The sequence below is a fragment of the Amblyomma maculatum genome, chromosome 4 (genome assembly GCF_055883805.1).
Source record: "Amblyomma maculatum isolate TAMU_Amacu chromosome 4, ASM5588380v1, whole genome shotgun sequence".
NCBI classification, from domain to species: Eukaryota; Metazoa; Arthropoda; class Arachnida; order Ixodida; family Ixodidae; genus Amblyomma; species Amblyomma maculatum.
In genome coordinates, this window is record NC_139347.1 from 162,761,795 (window position 1) to 162,786,149 (window position 24,355).

The following is a 24,355-nucleotide window of genomic DNA, read 5'->3' on the forward strand; positions in this document are numbered from 1 at the left end:
AAGAATGGTGGTTCGTTAGTTCGCCCATCGCGAAAACCCGATAACAACAACTTTCTATCAAGTATGGATTCCCCCATCGATATCCTGCTGGTGACTAAATCCCGCACGACGAAAATTGTATACCTTCAATCTGCTAATACCAGACGCAAACGAAACGTAATTTTAATGCTCAGTTATTTGCATATTTGCTTTCTCGGTCAGGATGCAAGAATTGGCTATGAGGGAAGAAACGATTAGGCGCTGAACCTTCTGACTGGGTCTTGACCATGCATTTGTACAGCCTCAGGAGCGGTATTGCAGTCTACAACAGGAGAAAGCTAACTTCACCATAATTTACTTAGAAGCCTTATCATCATCACCATTAAAGAGCTATTATGAATAAATACAGTTCATATAGGCAGTAATGCAATACCAAAAAGAGTCATAACCAATAACATAACAGGCCATCAAATAAAAAAAATACGCATTTTGTCATATGGGACACAGCTTTAGACACAGAGACGACTAATATATGAGTTTAAATCCACTAAGCGGGATATGCCGCAGCAACAGCAGGATAAGATGCAGGCTGCCCTTTCTACATCGAGACAACGCATGTTCCTATTCAGTTCTCGCCTTCTGTCGTGCGGCCCTTCAGTTTCGCTTCTTGAAGGTGCAGACTGACCAGCTCGCCGTTTCTTCTGTATAGAATTATGTGCATTGTCTTCAGTGTGGGAGAGGGTCGAACGAATCAGCATCAATAGAGTGTTTACCATGAATACCATTGTAAACTGGATCGTCTATAGCAGAGCCTTTTTTCCATGAGAGATAACTCTGCACAAAATAATTGCTGTCTACATACCTGTAGTGGCGTGTACGGTGCCTGGCGACGTTTCCACACTCCTTTACCTTCCAAGAATACGCTCTCTGGCAAGATCAGCTTCACGCCATCGGACAGTATGGGCAGGTAGTACCAGAAGGAGACGCACTGATAGCGATAGGGCTCGCGCAGTTCTATTGACGTCCAGTTGCCTTCGGTGGCAAGGCTTCGGTACAGAAGGTAGTAACCTGAGAAAAGAAGTAGGCTTTTGAGGTTCTTCATTCTAAAAGGCTTGGCTTTATTTTGATGACAATGATTCGAGTCCTAAACTTTGCATTAGCATGCAAAATGTAGTAAAAAATATAACAGAAACATTAAATCAAATGAAGTTCCGTATTAGTAGCCAAAATTAAAGTGCAATTCCTTGCATCTTACCCATTGCAGACAGAAAGACCGAAAGGTAGTTTGTAATACTCGCAATGCATTACAGAGCACACGGTGTGGCTGAAAAGCAAACTCTCGGGGGGTTATAACCTTTTGACAAAGATTGTAAGTACGTTGCTCGAAGAGAAAATGCGACCAAATTGCCGAACAGAAGTAGGGCTCATCGACGACTATGCTAATCCTGCGTATGTTGATAGGTTTCTAAACACAGCGACTACTACTGCAAGTCTACCTTGTCACATCCCCCTGACTCCTTTTCTTTGTTTTGTTCTTCGTTTCTTTTATCATAACTCTCTTCAGCAAAGCATATTTTTCTATGCTCTCGTATTTTGGGTATTGGCAGGCTGAAAAACCGCAAGCTCATTTATCTTTTTAATCTTGTATTAAGATGTTTTTTTTTTAGTCTTAGCGGTATCCGAAACTCACACTGTCGCGAGTAATAAGATATTAGCACAAAAGTCTGGTGACCAGAACAGCGATATCTAACCGCGCGCCGCTCGGCGCTGCAGTGCGGTTCGCAAAAATGCCTACATATCTAGCCGTTTCCATTTCTTGAGCACGGACAACAGCAGGAAGTAACCATCAAGCCTACCGCTTCCCGAGAGTCGAAGAGCAGGTCTATGTGACTGTGCATGTCGCATTTCTTTATCGCTCGGCCATTGTGAGCGATGATGGCTTATTTTGGTTAGTTTTTTTTTCCTTATAAAAAAAAAAAAAAAAAAAAAAAAGAGGTCGAGAAAGCATGATACATTTTGCGAGGCCATGACAGCTCGCTGAACCTTCAATTTCTGACGAGTTGCAACAGCCTGACACTTTATCAGTTCGTCAACCACAGCGCCGCGCTTTGAGTACGGTGATTTGGTGATCCGACACGACGGTCTAATATTTTTTACTCGGGCTGTACACAAACTTTCACATTCAAGGTTGTCGGCAATGAAATCAAATATGCTCACTTACATTTATTTTCATAACTCCTTTATGGCTTCAGTGCTTCATTTATTATGTTTGCGTTAACAAATTCCCCTAACACAAAAACATTAGAAAGGAAATTAGGTTTTACGATCGGCTATTTATAATTTCAATTTGCGGCGTAGAACTGAATATAAATAAAATATCTCTCTATGGTTACCATTTTAGTGAAATGTGACTAACGTGATGACAAACGATAGCTGTTTTTGTGGCACTTAATATGCCGCAAAGGCGCATCCTTCGTGACCGTATTCAAGGTAAACAGAGCGCCAGAACGCAATAATGTCGTGTACAAGCTTCGAAAAAAGAAATATCTTCACGCTCAGCGATCAGCGTGTTTGCTACTTTGGCTAGACTTTGGTGCATAAGTCGATCCCGCATCGCACACACGCACAGGGCCATTGAGATTTTCTTCATCAGTTGAGACGGAAGTAGAGGCTCCCATTTTCAGCTGGAAGGCAGCTGTTCTTATTTTCATCAAGCCTACAACGAAATATTAAATTGCGTTCTCGTCTTTCATGCGGTTGAGACGGCCCCGTAGATACTCACCCGTGCCCCACCCTACGGCTTCAAAGATATGTTCAAACTTCTTCAATTTACAGGACAGGGATGATTAGGAATAGTTTATAAAATTTCACGGAGAAACCTCGAGTACTGGATTTCCAGCTACTGCTTTGCAGATGCCTTACTTAGCTGGTTTAGTAATCTGTACAAGTATAACATTCAGTAGAGTTACAAAAATGTTGGCACGTCAGGGTGGCTGTTTCGCTGGCAGCCGCTGTAGTAGAGTCGCCTTGGTTGCAGAGAGACGCGCGCAAACCAAGCGTTTTTAGCTTAAGCATGACAGCTTTTTACTTAAGTTCGAAAGCCGTTCTATACTCGCGGTGAGTGTTTTGCAGCTCTACAGTGGACGCTAGGCAGGAAAGAGGAAAAGACAGGCCGTTATAACGATGCCGTGGCGTCTATTGTACGGAGAAGGAATGTGGTGGTTTCAAGGCAGAGATGAGGTCAGCCTTTCTCCATGAGACGGGAGCAAAATCCCGTCACCTCCGATTTGTTGCCTAACCTTCGCAGCACAGCTATTAAATGTCCTCAAATAGAGCCAATCACGATGGATTTCGCCCATTTCAGGATTTTGTTCGTCTAACTCGGTGTAGCTATGGCAGCAAATCAGCCTAGCTTTGGTGTATGGTTATACAAAGTTGCTGAACTGACGAGGACTGCAATAACCAAATGCATTCAAAGGTACTCAGGTCTTATTAAAAGTAATTAGGGCTGTGTGAAGCTCAGGTTAGGTATTGACGTATATATAAGACTTTCTAAGCCAAAATGAGGGCCAATAGAATTAGAACTGCTGGCCCTCATCTTAAATATCGGTTTTCGATATTTTTAATGCAAATCATCTGTTGTGTCAAGAGGCATGCAAAGCGCTTGTAGCGTGAAAAAACGGGCTGTCATTAAAATTTCTAAATAGCAGGCTCCACTGCACATCTATTTAGGCGCTCGATCTTGCAATCTAATATGCAAAGGAGTAAGCAAAGAGCTGGGCTCGTCCCTTCGTGGGATTATCTCCGCCTCTAGCAAAAGTAGAGCCTTCTGAAGTATTCCAGGTCGCTGAAGATGTAGAAACCGGAGGGGGTCTTTCGATTCCATCTCAACGGCGGTGATGTCAAAATCGCGTATGAGGCCGACAACTTGAACGTTACAATGACGCCAAGACGCGACGTTTCCAAAAACTGCAAACAGATAGTAGAAGGCACGACTAAATGCTTTGCTTTGTTTTTTTTTTTCTCTTTTGTTCTTGACAAAGACTCATAAAACAAGTTTACATTTGAAAAAATCATTTTGTAAGACGTTGGTAGCCCCAGCATGTGTATCCATATGTTGGCTTCTACGTAATAGTGAAAAATTGTAAACAGCTCACACTCTTCACAAAATATTACTTTTATACAGTCATAGCCTCATTTATAGCCGACAACCGCGCGTTCTTGATCCAATCCGTTCTTCTAGGCAAAGTGATAGGTACTTTTTACGTACGGGGCTATGTAAAGCTATTCCAACGAAAACACGCATCTCATGATCATACGTAGCGCATGTCATTTTGGCGCCATACGTTTTTTAAATTTCTTGTTACGGTGCGTAACATGGTGCAACTAAGCCTAATTATGCACTTAAATTTTGACCGAACATTCGTAGAGAGGGCGAAGACATGGAATCCTTTGATGACGAAATAGAATAGTTATATTTTTCTGCCCATGAGTTGTATCCGTGCGTAGTCACTGCCCTTGATGCGGTTAGGCTGGAACGGTAATGTTCTTGCTACCCTAAACTTGGCCAAAACATAAACCTAGCGGTTCTTTTTGGCCCGCAGCGCAAGCTGTTTCGCCCACCGCTTTCACTTCATACTTCCAGAAAGCGCGCTCCTCTGGCAACTCCCAGTATCGCCTTTTCCCTTTCCATCGTAACGTTTTCTGGTTTGCGGCCCCTGCCATGCGTGCCTGGATTTGCACGTACTAAAGCATTTCTATCACCCACGGTTGAAAATGAGGTGCAAAAAATTGCCATCGCCAAGCCGAGTTTTTATTTTAACCCATTAAACCTTGGCTATCGAACAAACAAAAACCTGTCACAAAGAAGACAATGATTGAATTTTGCGCAGAAAAAATATTTTACACATTTCTCAAATGTATTCATTTCGCTTATAAGTCAGGGTGTTCGAATTTTACAGTATTTTTGCAACAATTTTGTGAAACACTTTGGTGAGTATAAAATGACTCCAACAAGTAAAAACGCAGGGAAGCAACAGTGGCGCGTATGTATGAGTCATATCTGTGACAAAGGAAAATGACCTGCTCGGCTGTCTTAGTGATGTAAGAGGTGCTAACAAAGCATGAACTCCACGCTTACGATCATAGCTCTCCGTTAAGTGCATGTTTACTATCTGTTGCGCTCCAAAGCAGCATTCGTGATTGGCTTAGAGATCCACCAACACTGGTTTTATTACAAGATAATACATGCCCTGACAGCATGGCTTAACTCTTTATTACAACAAAATTACACGCTATAGGTTTCAAGGAGCCTTTTAACATAGCAAGCCATATGAGGTTCATGCTTCCCTTTGAGCCATACCGTTTGCAAGCGCGACGCTCAAACCCTCAGCTTACCATCCGCTGTCTGTGTCGTGTGGTCTTGAGTAAGCTTTGGAAATGATCCGGCCCGTTCCACTTCAAATGTTGCGTCCTCCCCTGAAAGAAGGTCAATGAAATCAAAATGGCCTATACCTTCATGTTTTCCGCTCTACCAGGGTGCATATTTGCAGTTTTAAATAAATTTGATAGTATTCGTCGCGGGCAGCTTTTCCTACTAATATTTCGCAATGCCGAGGGCCAATTATGTTGTTTATTGGAGATCCTTTTTACGCCGCATATATTAACTTTTCAGATCTTGAACCTCACATTTTTCACAATGCACACATTTGATGCATAATGCCTCGAATATTCATTAGCACACAAGCCCAGAAGTCTGGGGCATATGATTCTTATCTGCACGGCCAACCACGTGGTGTATAGCCCTTAATATAAAAAATTACAACTTCTATTTTCAAATGACTGATGCATCCTGTCAATTTCATACGGAAACTTTACTTTTCGACGCAGGTTCTGGATTCTACAGCGCCTATTAAGAACACGTTATCCCTATCAATATCTCTCGTACCATCTTACCGCGTTTGTTGCTTCTCAATGTCAAGCGAAAATATTAATCGTATTTTGCACGGTGTCCACTACACTCTGCCGAGAAAAGGCATTTGTTGGTGATTTCAAGACAGGCTAGCGATATCCGCCGCTTCTTCGCTTCGTAAATGGAACTTCATAATTTTGCCGAGACGTTGCCACGCATATAACGCCCAGATACTTCAGTATCCGCTCTCCGAGAGCAACACCGCAGGAAATGGAAAGTGAAGTAAAAAAAAAAAAGTACCTCTTATTGCCTGAGCACTGGAAAGCTAATTCTGGTGTTCATAGCACTTGAACGTAACGGAGCTTTTTATTTAGCGGTTGTTGAACGACATCACACTCGGGGCTGTTGCAGTTCCATGTAGGCAGCATAACCAGTCCATAGCGCCGTAGTAATCGCATTTTTAATTGCTTGTTAAGAATATTGGCGCTTCCTAGCAGCGTACAGTGTAATTAAGAAGGCTAAAATTTATGCCGATAGCCATAATGACGTAGTAGGTCCTTCCGCAAGAAAAAAGGATGCTGGAAACATGCCTGAATCACAGAAAAATTGAGCTAATATGGGCATCAGCCTACTTTTAGGTCCAGGGAAATGAGGGAGCCTCCCAGCTCATCGGTGGTCTCACGTTAGGCGTAGGCTCTGGCCTTCACTGTAATCTGCGCAGGGACAGGCTAGTCACCATTATTTATTGAGCAACGGCTAAACACGTCAGGGTAACCACCGGCAGATATGACACTAAACGTCAAAAAAGCGCCTGGAGGCGCGTAGAAACTATCAGACTCCGGTTAACTTTAGCCAGTGGTACCCGAAACATTTCTGGGATTTCAATATTTTTATTAATTTTCGCTCATTCGTTTCAAATATCGTCAGGGCCACACGATATCGCAGAGATGAGGCATTATTCATAGTAGTAAGACAGAGCAGAAAAATAAAAGCGTATTTTTATAAAACGTTGGTGGTTATACAATTTTAGCTAATTTATTCTTGAAATAAGCGGTTATTATTGGTTAGTGCTAGATGTAATCTAGTTGGGATACGATATATAGTAGGGTCTTGTCCAGAAATCAAAGCTGGACCACTAGAAAATAGCTGAATAATTTTGGGGCACGGCAGAGCTAAGGTCCCCTAGTATTAGGAAGGTCTAATCCGACTGGCCGAACACGCCGCCCGCCACCAAAGAGTCTTCTAGGCGCATATGCTTACGTCTATCTTATGTCTGTTTGAAATCAACGTTTCACCAAAGCTCACCACCTTATAACGTCACTCTATCCGATTGTTTAACTGGTCTAGCAACTTTCATTGCAAATACCCTGCCTCTGGCCCCGACAGAACAAATGCTCGTACCTAGATTTATTCTATGCGTCAGGCATAAGGAATCCACCGTGTACAGATGGTATCGTAATTATAAAAAAATACGAAAAATATAGCGCAAATGGGGTCTAAAGAAGAAGCGACACACAGGCCAACATATCCTTCTTCTAGAGAACAGGAGGTATGGTTGTATCTTAACCTCTTGCACTATACACAATGTAGTTAAAGATTCCAACTTTTACCTTGTGACTATCCTAATCCTTACGCATGCTTTTGGGTGATGCATTTGAGGGCAGTGTCCCTCGCTCGCAGTTCCGGGGTTCAAGTGCTTCATGAGTGTATGCGCTTCGCCCATGGTCTTTTTCTATACTCTATGCCGCGTCCACAAGACGGAAATGCGTGATCTTGCGACCAAGTTCCTGCTTATGCCAACGAAGCTGTACAAAACGTGAGGCTCCCCAGGCTTGTTATGTGTGGCCACGTGATCAGGGATGAGTATGTGCACCAAGAAATGTTGACGAAATGTAACAATAGCCGCGTGCTAGTTTACCTCGTGGGGGCGGAATAACCGTCTTGTAGATGGGTGCAATAAAACAATAACCGACCTTGCTGAAAAAAGAAAAAGATCGCGCCCACTGATTCCCGCTGTGTCTCTTGTTTACTGCAGGCACATTTCCGTAGAAGCACCAGTATTCGTGAACATCGGAATTTATTCTGAGGCAACAGTGAAATTCTGCCGCAAAACGTTCAGCTAATAAATCTAAAATTTGTGCCCCACAGTTCTTAACAGCACGGATGAAAAAAAAAAAAAAACTGATTGTGAACATTTTTAGGAGAGCGGAAATATTAACAAGAAAAGAAAAATACCAAGCTCCCGAATGAAGATCTGCCGACGTATGGATTGCTATGATGAATTTTTAATTAATGGGAAAACCTTCCCAATTTCAAAGAGCATGACATAATAAAACTACCGAGAACAATAGTTTGTTGTCGTTTATGTTCTTTGATCTAGGTGGCCAATGGTGCGGGATATATCTGTCTAGCAAATGCTGTGAATGAAGTTTCGCTATCCATTGCCAAGCAGGCTCAATTCACCGGGCTCATCGCACGACTTTATACGGTTAAACCATGTGAGACATATGTCAATTATTGCGTCAAGCACACACGCACGCACACGCTCGCAACTACATGCCTACACGTTTAATGCATGCAAACACAAAGATAAGTAGCTATAAGACAGATGACGCCCAAAGAGCCGCCGATTAATCAGTGCCTGGCCATGCCAAGTGTGAACTACCACTTCACGTGCCCAAGGCACACTTTATATAGGACCGTGATGTACGGTTCTCATTTCCCAAGGCATGACAAAGTTATAAAGCACTGCTAAGTCATTAGAACGTCTCTGCGTGGCATAGGATTCAGTAGTGAAAGAATCCCACCTGACCTTTTCATCATTATTGCGAAGCCTGACTTAGCTTAGCTTGCCAATTCGGCTATGATATATGGTCTCATGGCTTCGCAGAAATCATTGACGAATCAGTGCTCTGCCAAGTAACAACTACTAGACGCATCCACAAATATCGAAACCTGATGCCTTCGAATACTTCCTGTTCTGATATCCATGTCAATGTTTTTTTTGCGTCGAGAGATGCGTTCATGAACAACCTGTGCTTGTCCAGGTTTTTGTTTTTGCGATGTGTACTTTCCATCCAAGAATAACGAGCGACAAGTGACCTAATGTATTGATCGGACAATATCAGAATGTTTGACTTCTTGGAGCATGGAGCGATGGAGCCCCTTAATCATTACAGTTTGCTGCTAAGCCAAATGGTAATGGTTTTTATGCTCCTTGTTTAGTAAGCTACCTTGTTTAGTAAGCTACCAACAATCTTCTTGGCATTGTGAAAAGACATTTCAAGTTACCATCTGTAATGTCTTACATAAACGTACGGCGACATTGCAATAATCAGCAATTAGCGACTTTCCTGCTTCCCGATGAGTGTTCGTTCTGTAATCAAGTGCAGTTTTGAGAAGCCGCAATTCTAGAAGGATAGGCTGTACGTATACTATCAGCTTTTTGTTTCACTAAACAAATCTCGGTTTTAAGCAGTGAAATCTATGCACTCAAGTCATAGCGCATCATCTTTCTTGGCCACTAGCATCATCTTCTGTCACTCCAAGGCTCTAGTTTGCCTTCTAAGTCGCAGTGTGATTCTCGCTGAGAAAATCTCGTCCTTGATCTGACGATGAGACAGAAGTGGATGCCTTAGGAAAAAAAAAATCTAAAAGCATTCCGTCATTGTAGTCTCTAATATATTCACCCCGGCCCATATTATCAAACCCGAACTATGCTGATATTTATGTGCTTTATCAGGGTGCTGTTAAGGTACAGAAGGTATATACTGGAAAACATATTTGTACCTCACCTTTAGAATATATTTCCCAGGGTAGGCATTCGTCCTCGAACGTGCAGAAATCTTGAGTGGAAGAAAGACGGTGTGTAAAATTTTATATTTGTTATAAACGGTTATGGGTAAATAATTAAACGTAGTCAATTCTTTTCCATTATGGCAAGGAAGGTTTGCACTGCTTACTATATGGAGGACATTCGCCGTCAGTGAATTCCACATCGTCCAACATAATTCCAGAATCACTCTTCACTCCGACGGCAGCCACACCTTCGAAAACGAGCTGAGGAAAATAATGCAAGCATGAGAGTGTTGTTATCCTTTTTATCGCTTTTGTGCGCTGCTATAATGCGAACGTTATGATACCGACTGATTAATAAAAAATGTTAACGTCGCAAACGCAGCCGACGCTGTTCAAACAGAACAAACACGCGCGAAGTCTCTTTTGTAAACTTATTATGGATTATTTTATTGAAACATTCGGCGAATTATCAGTACGGCTAAAGGTTATGTTCAGGTTGGTTTATAAGGTTTAACGTCCCAAAGCGAATCAAGCTATGAGAGATGCTGTAGTGGAGCACTCTGGAAATTTCGGCCGCGGGGAGTTCTTTAACGTGTTCTGACATCGCACAGCACAGGGGCGCCTTCTTTTTCGCCTCCATCGAAAAGCGAGCACCGTGACCGGGATTCCAACTCGCATCCTTGGACAAAGCAGCCTAGCGCTCTAACCACTTCACAACCACGGCGAGGCAAAAGATTATGTTGAAAAGCAGAATAAAAATACATGTCGCCTTTCACGAACATAACTGTTTGTCAGCGGTGTGGAGTTTGTTTTGTGAACACTTACTGGCAGGTCAGTCTCTACTCCGCGATCCATGTGGTTGCTGAGACGTTGCAAACACAGTGAAGTAAAATTTAACGCTTATTCCCACCCATGTGCTACATCATCTGCTGGAAGCAAATCTAAATCAGCTTTCTGGAACTTTTCACGGAGTTCCGGTCGCGCATGAACGGCATCAATGCAGAAACTGCAACAACCCAGGCTACCTGTTGCATACCAGTTTGTGGACACACGGGTCTGGGAATGAATCATTGTTAACACGAAAGAAGCTTGCGCCTGCATTGCATTGCGCATGCATTGCAAGCTTGCATTTGTTATGCCAAAGGAAAATTTGGCACATATAAGAAATGCCCGTAGCATAGCCAACAAAGTGATTCCCGTGGCTTTCTGCCATGACTATATGGGATATACAGTACCATAATGAATATTATACACATACAGCTGCAATTTTTCTGAAAACATATTGAGCCTGTTTTGAGCTGTTATGGAACTCTCAAGATACGCCTTTGGTGTTTTGCATTATGGGGCAAAACATAAAACAAAACCCCTATCCAAATTGAACAGAACTTTCTTTAAACGCCAAATATCTTTACCACGAGGTTGAAAAGACATTCCTGTGTCAGCATGAGGCAATAATTTAGAGAATAACACATGTAACAGAAAATAGGCATATGGCTTATCTCTATAATATCGTTTATGTTTGATACTTCCAATACTTCTCATGATTGTTAGATATTCCTACAACACTGTATTTATGGTGCAACATGCCAGGTTCAGCGGGTGTTGGGAGAGACCGTGGTGTGCGGGTTTCTCGAAATGCTCTTATACGCAACAAAATGGACACAAAATATAAAATAGTGGATTACTTACATTCCAGTTAGATTCCGAAGAGATGGTGACACTCCGAGGAATCCAGTAACGAGCCAATTGATATGTGGACAAAGATATAAGTGGATCTCGCAGTGCGGTTTCTTTTGTGAACCTATGAATGGTACCAGGATTACAATGGGGCGTAGGTGGGTGCATACGTTATTAAGAGCCATCAGTTTTTTTTTAATTAGAAGCGCTGTCACAAACACAAGGATAGGCTGGTTTAGTTTATGGTTTTTAACGTCCCAAAGCGACTCAGGATATGAGAGACGCTATAGTGGAGGACTCCAGGAATGTCGGCCACATTGGGTTTTTTAACGTACACTGGCATCGCACAGCACAGGGGTGTTTTTCACCTTCATCGAAAAGTGGCCACCGAGGCTAAGATTTGATCCCGCATCTTTGGGAACAGTTGTCGGGCGCCGTAACTACTGCGATACCCCGGCGGGGCAAAAATAAGGATGTGATATAAAAATATGTATTACCACCGACATAAGGACTGATTATTGCAATACAAATTTATTTTCAGCTCTACGAAGGGCTTAATAATATGTTTTAGTCTGTGTGACTAAACTTGAACAAGACGTATTGTGGTTCGCTTTTTGAAAGTACAGTCCGGTGACATTTTAGCGAAGTTTGAAGGACCCTTAATTAATCTTGCACCTTCAGAAACCCTAAAGTCATTTTTGTCCAGTTTGAGCTCCTCTTAGCATTAGACACATTTTTGTGTTAAATATCCAAAATCAGCTCTCTCAAGTTACCAGAAAATCAGAGACTATATGACTGTTCTTTATTTTTTGAAAACTGCTTATTTTACGCACCAATCTCGAGGGAGGGCGAAACAGGTATCCTATAGAGGCCAAAATATATTAGGAATTCATGATGCATGTCACAAATCTTCGCACGTTCCTGGGACCTTTTTGTTTCCTTGGATGCCTTGAAGACTTTATCTTTCGCCTCTATCAAAATTCGACTACAATGAATTTTGTTAGTCGGAGAACCGCTCTAGGCCTATTGATAGAGTCCGATTTTAATGGAAAGGATTGAATTATCTTTGACAACAAATTTTAGGGGTGAAAACACTCATACTATCTTCAGAACAGAGCAGCGTTCGCGCTTGTGCATGAATCCCGAATGGAGCCAGGTAATGGCATCACAGTCCACAATTCAAACTGCTTTCACACAATATCATCAGTCTAACCATGTTAAGCCCTCAATAGGTTCCAGCAAAAAAGTCTTACGCTTGTTTGTTAGCTATTAATGGTTTCACAATGACTGAAACAGGTCAGGCGGATTCTAAGCCAGGAATTTCTCATGTAAAGCGAGAATTTAACATTGTAGCAATCGGCACAATCGATTGGCCATGTGCGGCTTGCAGCACACTCTCGAGCTGTTCCCTGCACGTCGTCGTCTCAATCAACCTCCGTCTGATTGCAAAGTGTTGCGCACGTTTTACACTACGGTATAAGCACGTTAACACCGTACTCTTTATTTCACCTGCACTTCGCAACGATGTTTTCTTTTGACATATGTGTGCGTTCACAAGATGCGTGTGCGAGTAAGCACAGGTGTGAACTATAGGGAGCTTGTACGAAACGTTGAAAGCGCCATTTTTCGGTACAGTGCTGAGTCGACCATGGAGCAGGCCGCGAAAATAGTTATGTGCCACATATGAGGCAGGAATTGCTGCAAGAGCTCACTATTCTAGCTTCACGTGTTCATTTTGCAGGTCGGCCGTCAAACCTTTTCAATGAATACAATCCTTATTGGGCCCATCGTTGCACCGGGGGTGCCCGCATAAAAACATAGTAACCAGAGAGCCGCTCCCGGCCTAAACCGCAAGACGCGCGGCCGCGAAAAAGTAAGCAAATTGATCAGTGCGACGTACGGGCTGCTGTACATCGATAATTGTTCACGTACCTGACACGAAACGACGTGCACACAATTCCTATTTGTCCGAACTGCTGCGAATGCCACGTCTGTTGATGCGTGCAAGCCACTCTCAACTGCGACGTTCCAAATGCTCTTGGTCTTGTCGCATTCGTGCAATAGTAACTTTGGTATTTTGAAAAACCCACAGTCTTGTCTGGACTTCACCTTTGCGCTTTAGTCTGCGTTGGGCTGTCACAGGCCACGACCGCAAAGTTACCCTTCGCTTTGTCACTATTTGCGCGGCCGCTGCGTGATCGACTGCTGCACTGTACGGGAAAATGGCTGACTTCCCCAGATCACCAAAATGCATAGCGTGTTTTACGTTCGTACATGCTCCCTATACACAATATCTTGAAAGCGCGTCACGCGCCGCAGCAGCTCATTGTATACAATGGTTTTAGGCTAGCAGGCCGCTATCCTAATAAAGCAGCTATGAAGACCAATTAAGAAATTAAGACAATACCTGCAGCACAATTGTACAAGCGTAGGCGAAGTCAGAAAACAGGAGAATAATGCTTATTGGTAAGCCGGTTAATGGAATTGTGACGAATAATATTTTAGCTACTATAGTTGGCCGCCTGAAGCTATTGTAGTAAGCACTGCCTCCAGCACCGCAGATGAACGGTGCAACTGCTCGGTCACCTTCTCTCCTTGCGGGGCCTGCTGCTGCTTGCTGCTCCTGCCGGCACAGTACAGAGAAAGGAACGCGACGCTTGAGCCATTGATTGACGGCACTGGTGGCAGGGCCTAGAGCGCGTATTTTTCTAAAGCGTGCGTCTTTTGGAATGGGATAGCAAAAATTTGTAAGCGATATGGCGCAGAGGACTATAACTTCTTCAGAATTCTCAAAACTGATATGGCTATTACATAACGGCCGGATAGAAATCTGATTACACCTAGTTGCCCAAAATGTAGCAGTTAAAAGGTTGATTGCTTGAAATAATTAAACCGCATCACTATATAAATTATTTACCCTGTTTTCTGATTCCTGACAACGCTGGTACAACGGTACCGCGGAAACCCTGTTGATGTCTCAAAAAGCCTATCTTCAAAGATTAGTCGCGACGGATTCCTCGAAAGATTTAGTGTAATACAGAGGAGCAATACTCCAATACCTCTCTACGGAAAAACCTAATTGTATACTAGTTGCTGTGGCATACGAAAATAAAAACGGAGCCCTGTGCACTTCAGAGCCAAAAACGATACATAAAATACAGAAGTTCGTAGTCATTTGCATTACAGCGCAGGCCTTCTACGCAGCATGCGAAATGCACCCCTTTGCCCCCAACCCACTCTGCTCCAACGAAACGGAAGAAGATACGCCGAAGAGGTTCAGGACTCTAGGGGAGCCTTGAATGAGCTTTGCGCCCCTATTTATGAAGCCAACATGCCTACACGCTTTTTGAAAAGCGTGTGTTTTCTAGTACTTTTTCTTCCTGAAAGAAATCTAGATTTGTTGACTGAACTGCTCGCACCTCAATGTTTCCAACCCACCGCCAAATGTGAGTGTGAGCATGGAAATGCAGCACAGCAAGGTCAGCGGAAAATGGCAATTAGAAATGATGTGGCCTTTTGAACATATTGCTCTTTATTCAAATTAGCAGCTGGCGCACGCAAAACGTTTTGCGCGCACACATGACTCCGTATCAGCGCAAGCAGAAAATACAATATCAGCGCTAACCAGATAAAAAAATTTAAGTAAGCGGGCAATTCAGAGTATATTGAAAGTAGAAATCTCAAATTTCAAAGTCAGAAAGACAAGAACAACGCTGATCAAATAAACCAAGATGGGTGTTTCTAAACATTTGGAGTACAGGTGTCATAACATTATATTGTCGGACTGTGAGAAAAGGTGAAATTACATATGACTGCCTGTTGAATTACTACGGTGCAGGAACATGAATTGCATATTCAACCTGCTAAAATAAACGAAAAACGTTCAGTTCGGTTCTATTTAAAATGTTACGATTTATTGAATAAAATTCAGAGAACAGATTTCCCAGCTTGATGTTAGCTATGGTTAAAACTAACGTGCGTTATGTTCTTCGAATTTGACTGCTTTTTTACCATGCAGTTGCTAAGTACAAAAACAACAGCGTGGCGGAAACTTTCTTATGCATCAATTCTGCGTTTCCGCTGATCTCTGTGACCTTTTGGTTTTTTGGCTTTTGCTGTTTTGCAATACAGTTCCCACGCAGCTTCCTAGAATTAGAAATGCACTAATGCATCAGTAGAACCTTCATTTTCACGAGATGTTGAGTAAATTGCTTTATAACTGACTACAGATAGATTTATGGTTTCACCAACCTATTCTGCTCTTTTTGTCCACCCGGCTGATAGAAAAAAACTATCGAGAACAGCATAATTTCCAAGCTCACCTGTACACATTCAGCTGGCTTGTTGCGCCCCTTCCACTCCACCAAAAAGTAACGCAGGTGGCCTCAGTGGGAGGCCGCGTCTGTAAAAACACTCTGGCGACAGGGTGGTGGGACCCTACTCCAGTGGTATTGAGGTATAAGTAGCGACCTGGAGAAAGTTTCGAAGGGAAACGAAAGCGAGCCTCGTGAGATTCAGTGATTGTGCTGCTTCGCTCTAATTTAGAAAACCGCTCAATAAAATCAATTGTTTTTCGAATAGCGAAACAATTTGCAAAACCTAAACAGACCGTTACCAAGTAAAAAGCTGTAGCTTAGCTCACAGTTATTATTGAAATTCTACCACGTTCTAGCCTTCTCCTTATTCGTAACATGAACAGTTGTCTACGCAAGCCCTGTCACACCTTTCGCAGTCTTTACTAATCTGCTTAGATAATTGTACACATTTGAAAATGTATACGCTCTGTGGGACATGTTTTGTATTTTCGCTTTTGCTGTTGTAGGATCAAATGCTTCATTTGATGTTTTACCGACAAGTCCCGCGGTCGCTGCACACTACAGGAGTAGACAAGCAGGAACACGTAAAACGGTGAATTTAATGGCTGAACTTTTATCAACAGGTAACGTAAACAAAGAAAAACATAAGCGTTTGCTCCTGCCTTTTAGAAAAATTTAAACCACGAGTATCGGCATGCTGACTTCAAAATTGACGAGGTTGACATGAATTGCGTTAAAAATAACAAAGCGCTTACCCTTTACCCCCCAGCGCACAGCACTAAATAAGCATTGGTGAGTTAACACTCACCTTGCAGGCTCTTAAGGGTGTGGTCTGGAAATCCAAAAACAGCAGCACGACGGGGCTGCCAGAAGCCGAAGCTGCCAGGAGCTGGTATCAGCACGCATGGAGAGCCCTCCTCCCAAGAGCAGAAATCTGATCATCAGAAGGAGGTAGACGATACTTATTGCTTTAATAACACTGTGGAGTCATGTTATTTTTGAACTGGACTGAGGAAGGATATTGATAAAAAAGGCTACGGTATATACACGCGCTTCATGTCAGAGTAAAAATATGACGCACAGAAAGAACAGGGATTTACAATTCGAAAAGCTATCACATTATCAGTAAACGTTTCTACATTCGAGCTGCTCAGTACACCCTTCGGCACTTCGGCAATATGTAGTCGTACTAAACTCAGAATGAGTGTTTAAATGTATTCAAGTAAGGTCGGAGTTCTTGTAACATTTCACCCTTTTTGTACTTGCGCGCAATACAGGAGTAATGTAATGATGAGCATTTGTTTTATTAGATTGTTATATATTGAATAGAAAAACTTCAGCCTTACTTAAACGCACCTGACCGAAAAGATTCTAAGCCAAAAGATTCGATCATGTGTGTTCGTTATTCATGTGCTACGAAACCAGCTTACGACGCGGCATCATCAGGGCAACTATTCCACGATTATGTGTATAAGTTTCAACTGAAGGGCCACCGAAAGTGGCAGGTGGGCAGCATTCATGCCTCTATCGACCCTATACTACAGGTCCCCGAGATTCGAAACGCTCCTCACAGCAAAATGGAAACTAAGATATTTTGCTTCTTAATATAATCTCGCATTTTGTACAGGCACCACTTGATTCAGCACACGCCCACACGCATCCAGTAAATGATTTATAAACTTCATAGCGCAACAATTATATGAGGTCTGACGCTTTTTGCTAGTCCTGCAAGTGTGTCCGAGAATTCAAAAGCGGCAAACATCAGACTACATGGAAGTGAAGAAAATTTTAAATTACAAGTGCGAATTTGAAATGTAGCCTGGTGTAAATCTGGAACTTGCAGATTGCATTCATATGAAGAAATTATAGATGAAGATGAAGACACATGAAAATGAAGCGAGGTTAATGCCCAAGTAATACTTTTGATGATAACTAAAAGGGGGTACTAAGTCTAACAAAAACTAGGAAAATGAATCGTATTAGTGTAAAGAAAATGGGAAAGCATACGCATTTTTGACTTCGCTTATGCCATGTTGAATAGTACGCGCCTTATAACCATTAGCGCAACCTATACAGCAAATTTTTCGTGTCAAAATATTCTCAGGCATATAATTTTCAAGTGCCTTGTTTTTAATTCGGTGGGATATATATATCGTTGCGTATGCAGTATTGAGTCGACAAACACGGGCTGGTGTATGTAGCACCAACGAGTTAATTCTGGCAGTGGGTCACCGCCTGGACATGGCCTTGTGAGTATGAAGCATTTTACGAGGGCGGCAACAAAAACATTGAGACCCTGACGGTGAATTATTGCGCTTACCCGAGGGTACTTCCCCAAACCCAAACTTTGATCTTCGTAGTGGCCACGAGCTTGGAGCTGCCCTATTCCGCCCGAACGACACCTTCTACAGCGGCACACCAGCACCCACCATCGTCATAGCGCAACCTTGTGGTCTGCCCATCTTTTGCAGAATCTACACGTTGACGTCAAAGAATGGCCCTTACCCCTCTTCTGCAGACCTTTCACTTAGCGCCGTGACCAAGCTCGTGCCTTTACAACGCTTATTTCCGCACTCACCGCTCCACATGTCCTGGCGCACTTCGACTCTTCTACTCCAACAGAACTGCGCATTGACACCAGTGGTCATGGTATTGGCGCCATCTATACCCAGTACCAGCATGACCACTTCCGTGCAACTACTTATGCCCGTTGCCTGTTATCTCTCTCAGGCGCAATTATTCAATTACCGAGTGGGAGAGCCTTGCACTTGTTAGGATATTCACTACATTAAGTTCTTAGTGACCGACAATCGTGTCTTGTGTTGGCTGCCTTCAGCTAGGGACCTCAACGGCCTCTTGGGTCGCTGGGCTTGTGCATACCAGAGTAGTACAGAATTACTGGGTTTACGAGTCAAGCCGATTGCATCAAGACGCTGACTACCTTCACTGTCATCCCGTATGTCCTCCCGAACTGTCTGAAGATATTGTCGGCGACTACGTTCTGTGCATCTCAGACTTTATGCACATCGATACCTAAAGGTGTTGTGACACTGCACTGTGACCCATTATTAACGAGATGCTCAGCGACAACTCCGACACTTCTGTTGGCATATTTGCGCTAAATAACGGGATATAAAACTAATAAAATATCCGCCCAGCTGGCGCGGACATTTTGCTTGTTGTTCCGGCTCTTTTGCGCTCCCCTGTTCTAAACCGACTTCATGACGCCCCTACAGCAAGACATCTAGAAGTCTGCCGCACGTATGGCAGTGAGCGACGACGATTCTTCTGGCCTGTTTTTACCGCTCCATCCGTCGCTACGTTGCCGCTACGTTGACCCTCGCTTTAGCCTAGTGGGCCCCTGCAACCAATCTCTGGTTCGATTGAGCCTTTTTTTTACGTGTTACCCTTGAACTGCTTGGGGCTTTTCTCTTGTAGACTTCAGGGAAAAAATGGATTATGTGGCGACTCATTATACCAAACAGTATGCTGTAATCAGAGCTATCCTCACCTGCTGCGCCACCGACCTTGCAGACTTTCTTCTGCATGATGTGTTCTCGATTCATGGCCTTCTTTATCGACTGCTCACCGATCGTGGCCGCTGCTTTTTTTTCTAAAATGATTGACGTCTTTATCCGCTTATGCACTACAGGTCACCGAACGGTCTTACTGAGTGTCTTAATCGCACGCTGTCCAACATGCTGTCAACATGTTTTCGCCCACCATCTTGACTGGGACGTCTCTTCACCTTTCGTAAAGATTGCTTAAACACCTCACGCCATGATATCGCTTCATACTCGTCCTTCTATCTACGTTTCAGCCGCAGCCCTTTACTTCCCTTCGGCACCTTGCTGCATCTTGACGACTCCTCCAACATTTACGCTTCTGATGTCATCGCCCGCGCTTATGCCGCCCGCCATTTTGTAGCGAGAGCTACATTGGCCACAGTCTCGACATTGTGCCGTGCCTGTCCATGCCTGGTCGTGAGAAGAAAAAGAAGAAGCAAAAGAAGAAGAAGGAGGAAAGGAAGAAAAGAAAAAGAAGTAAAAGAAGAACAAGGAAAAAAAGAAAGAGAAAGAAGGAGAATAAAAAGAAAAGAAGAAGACAGATAACTCGGTAGTTGGTAGAGGCGAACGACAAAAGCGAGTTGCTAGGAGGGGAGGTTCGAAAGCTGTGGCGGCGGTGGGCCGCGAAGTTCGTCGTAGAGACGATATTATACCGCTAGAAGTCTTCCCCACCAGAATGAGAACGGTCAGCCATGAGATAGAATGGGTGCTCATACGTTAAGTGATTCCCTTATGGCATAAATAAAGCTGAAAGCATACAGTAAATTACTATGTGCAAAAGCCATCTCTTTACTTTCAAGCCGAACCTAAGCGTAGCCATTGAGATTGGTCTCTCGTAATTCCAGGTTTAACCATAAGCTAAACCACCGCTGGATTTTTTTCAAGAGCGGCTTGGCGTGTCTCAGCCCTCTCAAAAGCGCTTTGAAGGTCTTCATCACAGGACATCCAGTACCCTCCTAGCTCCCTCGTACATTTTTGGCTTCAGGCCCGATGTAATGGCTTATGCGAGAAACTCTTGCCTTGCTACACAGGTCGTTACCACGTCTTGCGGCAACTGTGATTTACGAGATCACGTCTGAGCACTCCAAGTAACTTTCCACAACCACTCTTCCAGAATTCGTGCATATCGCCCATCTGTAACAGCATCACTCGAGTTACCTGTATAGTACGCACCTGGATTGTTCTCCCGCGGGAGATAATGTTAATGTATGCAGTACCAAGACGACGAACGCGTGCTGATGTAGTGTGGTGCGGTAAACAAAGATGACGCTGAAGCTAGGCTGAGTTGCTTCTGGCAGTATGTCCCTGACAGTGAACTGTTGCGGTTATCTTCACAATGATTCCCCGTAACAAAATTATGTTTGTTTAGTCATCTTCATATATTCGCTGTTTCTATAACACATCTTCTAAGTCGTGCCTGGTCATTTATATTTTTCGGTGTTCTGCTGAGTCTAGTGACATGAAATATTTTTGAATGTATTAATTATTATTGAATTGTACTGCCAGTCATTTGGTGTTACTCCTTCGTGACTTCGACCTGCTCTGTTGATCTTACAAACTCCAACAATGCAAAAATTGCCCATCGAAAGGTTAAAACGTTAGAAATTTTGGCATTCCTGATTCTCGTAAATAATTTGCTATAGAGCAACCACATGTAACATATAAATTTATGGCTGCCGCGAATCGCTTGCTGTGGTCAACAAATTAATCTACAAAGTCGGCAGTCTATTCATTTTATATATTATTTATTTTGAATACAAGCTAATCTCCCGCGCGTTCATCAGCGCCGATAAAGACCGCTGCGGTGCATTTATAAATGTCTGGTACCCCAAGTGCCACGTAGAACATCAATTAACAGCGAAAGTGGCAACGATGTGTATAGTCTTATGTATCCTGTATAATTAAGGCTTCCTTAACGGAGAAATTTATAAGGCAAGTATAATCATTTTAGTGAGTAGTTGCAGCAAACTGCACACAAAGGTCAGTTAAATGTAATTAAGGGAATTTTTCTATTGATCGTATTTTGTTGCGGTGTTAATCCGTGCTAAAAAGCAATTATTAGGCCTAAATTGAAATTGAAACAAGGGGTAGAGTCACTGAAACATTTCATTTGAAATGTTCAAAACACACTTTACTCCTAATTACGTATCTGGTGAAGAAACTAAGGACCAGCTGGGTGACCAAGATAGATGTCTTGTGTGCAGTCAGAAATGTATGAATCTTCAAACACTACCATAACAAAAAACACACCTCAATGTGAACACACCCGCAGCTTCGAATGCTATACCAGTGCAAAAATATAATTAGGCGGCTTCGTGAAGAATATTCTCTCGACCACTTCGGCAGCATGTTATACAACTGCGGCTCAAGGGCTGCAACAAAATATCGCTTGTTCTTTAGTTTAACCACGTTTATATCTGGAACTGCATATGGAGCATGTTTTTATGATGGGACCGATCATTACTAGGTTGTATTATAAGAAAGCAATCAAATGCCTACAATATAACGTGTGAAAAATCTATCAGGCCTTGAAACAAACTTAGCAGGTATATCTTCTTTTCTTACCTCTCATAGGGCAAGATCCAGAAGCCACTTGTATGTCATCTAGAGCCACCAGGCCGTCCTCAAAGTTGGCTTCTAGCACGATCTGTATTACATACACATAGAAACATCCATGAGCACTGCGAGCCACTTACGAGAAGCAGCCGCACATTAGTATAAACCATTTGCAAAACCCCCGTTTTCTCATAGTCCCATGCCTTGATAATAAAATTACATGTGTGACATTTGTATAGCGAAATAGAGACGGATGCAGTAGGCGATTTTACCAACTAGGTGTGTTAAGTGTCTGAAAGCCAAGACAGGTTTTGAGAAGTCATAGAATAGCAATGCACTGCTGTGGAATTGCCATGCGTATCAGTACCATAGTAGCTTTCTGTATAACCTGAACGGCTAACTTCAGTTATTTTGAGGAGAAAATGTGGGCTAAGATAGTGAACCACAAACATATTCTACCAGAGGCTTTCTCGATGAGTATTTTGTAAAACTGCTCTTAACACAAAATACATTAATATTCAGGAGACAAAAAGACAGGATTGGAGAACACATTAGAACTAGTGATTTTATAAAAAGCATAGAAAGAGTTGGGTAGGTGATATAGCTGCAGAAGAAATATCTTGAGTGACTTTACTTCCCTTCAAGCTGCCTTTCATGCCGGATGTATTGTCTGGTTTCCCAAATATTGTCAAGTTCGAGATCCCATATTGTTAATGGGCTCCGGGAGTGAATATGATGCGCCCGGTTGCTGCAATCCTCGAATACTGAGCATTTGTTTGAATTCAGAAGCAATTCACAACAGAATACTTAGGTTCGATCACGAAGACACTTTTTTTGCTGTGTTAACTGCCATTAGCCTTCCAGATAAGAGCAGTGTTTCAATTCTGCGCAAATATTTATAATTTAAGCTCAGCGCTATTGCGTTCCCATCTTGCAAGTGAAAAGCATTGCTCACTGCATGTCATATTCCATTAAACTCCGGCTGTTGTACGATGGCAAAAGAGGAACTAAACACACGATCTCCTTTCCTGCGAAAAATTCACAAGTTTCGAAAGAAAAGCACCTTGAACTTTGCTGCACGATTCTTCAAGTCGACCAGCACATGTTCCCAGCGATGGCTGGCGCGGGCGCTGGTGTGGAACACGTTCTTTCCTCCGGCAATCACTGCAAAGCTGTAGTACCGACACCGAGTGTTAGGTAAAAACTAAGCTAACGAAGCTCTGGATAGTTCTCAAAGTGTACATTCCGCATCCTGTCGGTTTTGTCACATCAGGTGATTTACCCCTCGCATCAATGTGCGTAGATATTGTATGAATCACATAATAGGCTTTTGTTTTCTCCAATATAATGAACTCCTCTTTTTCGTCCCTACGGTTTTGAGATGTATTAGACTACGGAACTCTGGACGCAAATTACGACAATAGAAGCTTTGTTTTTTGCTAGTTACAATGAATGAATTAGGCTTCTTTTTAAACACTTTCTCGGGTTAAGATTATAAAAAAGCGATACATATACCATGCGACGTACCGCCACTCACAATGTGGTTACGTACTGCTTTTATCGCATTAGTCAAATCAAGACAAAAAATGCGGACACCAATTTGTTGATCTCTAATTTTGGTTTCGTGGGCCTCCAGGGCTGCAGACGATCCTATCAAAACGTAATGTTCTAAGATATACCATAGAAAAATTTTGCAGAACAAATATTTTTCCATCACCGGGTATTCACTGATGTTGGATACCAGATTTTCTTGCCAAGCTCTGCACTGTGTAATGAATATATTAGCGAAATGTAGGCTAGAGAAACGGAATTGAATTATTCCGAGTAGCCAAGTCCATTCTTTGTTTCCCCACAAACTATGCGTAAAAATTGATGTCGAGCACTGAATGCAAGGCAATATGAAATCTAACCGTAATTCAGTATTACACCAGTCGAGCTGTGCCACTATAGAGAATATATTATGGCTGCGTTTTTAATTAAAATTACTCATTACGAAAAATTCGGAAATACAACACAGGGTGGAGCAAAGCGCAAGTTGTGCACTGGACAAGATGTTTGTATTTACATCTTTGCATAAAAAGAACCTTCTAATAAAATGAAGGCGCTTGGCCACCTGAGTTGGAATGAATGGAATACTGCAAAAAGATGAGTGTTTGATGTTCAAGAGCTTTGATTCGTAAAGGGCGTCGAACGTCTGCGGTGGAAGTAGCCCGCCTACAAATTATTGTCCTGCGGAAACCTCTCCTCTTTCATTTGGCCTATAAAGTTTTGACTATGCCTTCGGTTGATGATTTTGTGAGAGATAAATGAAGCAGCTTACACATTTTAGGCCGGTGAAGGTTGCTTTTTGGGGATGCTTGTGCGCAGCTGTATATTGTTGCGGACAAATGGAGAGATGAGGTCACATTCGTAGGCATTACTTCTCGTTCACAATCAGTACTAGAGAGCGGTGAAAACAATGGTGCGCAGCCATGAAGCAATATAATGCACAAAATATCTGTAATGAGGGCTGTTCAACACTTTTTAAGTTGCTCTGTTTGTGGAGTTTTAAT

The 24,355-nt window shown here is 42.7% G+C and overlaps 1 protein-coding gene across 2 annotated transcripts in view; it reads right to left on the bottom strand.

The window, feature by feature from the left end:
- LOC146193389 (MAM and LDL-receptor class A domain-containing protein 1-like) overlaps positions 1 to 24,355 on the bottom strand; it is a 301,641-nt gene that overhangs the window by 127,513 nt on the left and 149,773 nt on the right. For both annotated transcript variants that reach the window (XM_084602739.1, XM_084602738.1), the window contains 9 exons: positions 22,867 to 22,975; positions 21,813 to 21,894; positions 16,490 to 16,615; positions 15,688 to 15,835; positions 11,378 to 11,489; positions 9,853 to 9,949; positions 9,680 to 9,735; positions 5,377 to 5,452; positions 842 to 1,047 (listed from right to left, as the gene is read on the bottom strand). In XM_084602739.1, the coding sequence (XP_084458865.1) occupies positions 842 to 1,047; positions 5,377 to 5,452; positions 9,680 to 9,735; positions 9,853 to 9,949; positions 11,378 to 11,489; positions 15,688 to 15,835; positions 16,490 to 16,615; positions 21,813 to 21,894; positions 22,867 to 22,975 (1,012 nt within the window). The remainder of the gene's footprint in view (positions 1 to 841; positions 1,048 to 5,376; positions 5,453 to 9,679; positions 9,736 to 9,852; positions 9,950 to 11,377; positions 11,490 to 15,687; positions 15,836 to 16,489; positions 16,616 to 21,812; positions 21,895 to 22,866; positions 22,976 to 24,355) is intronic.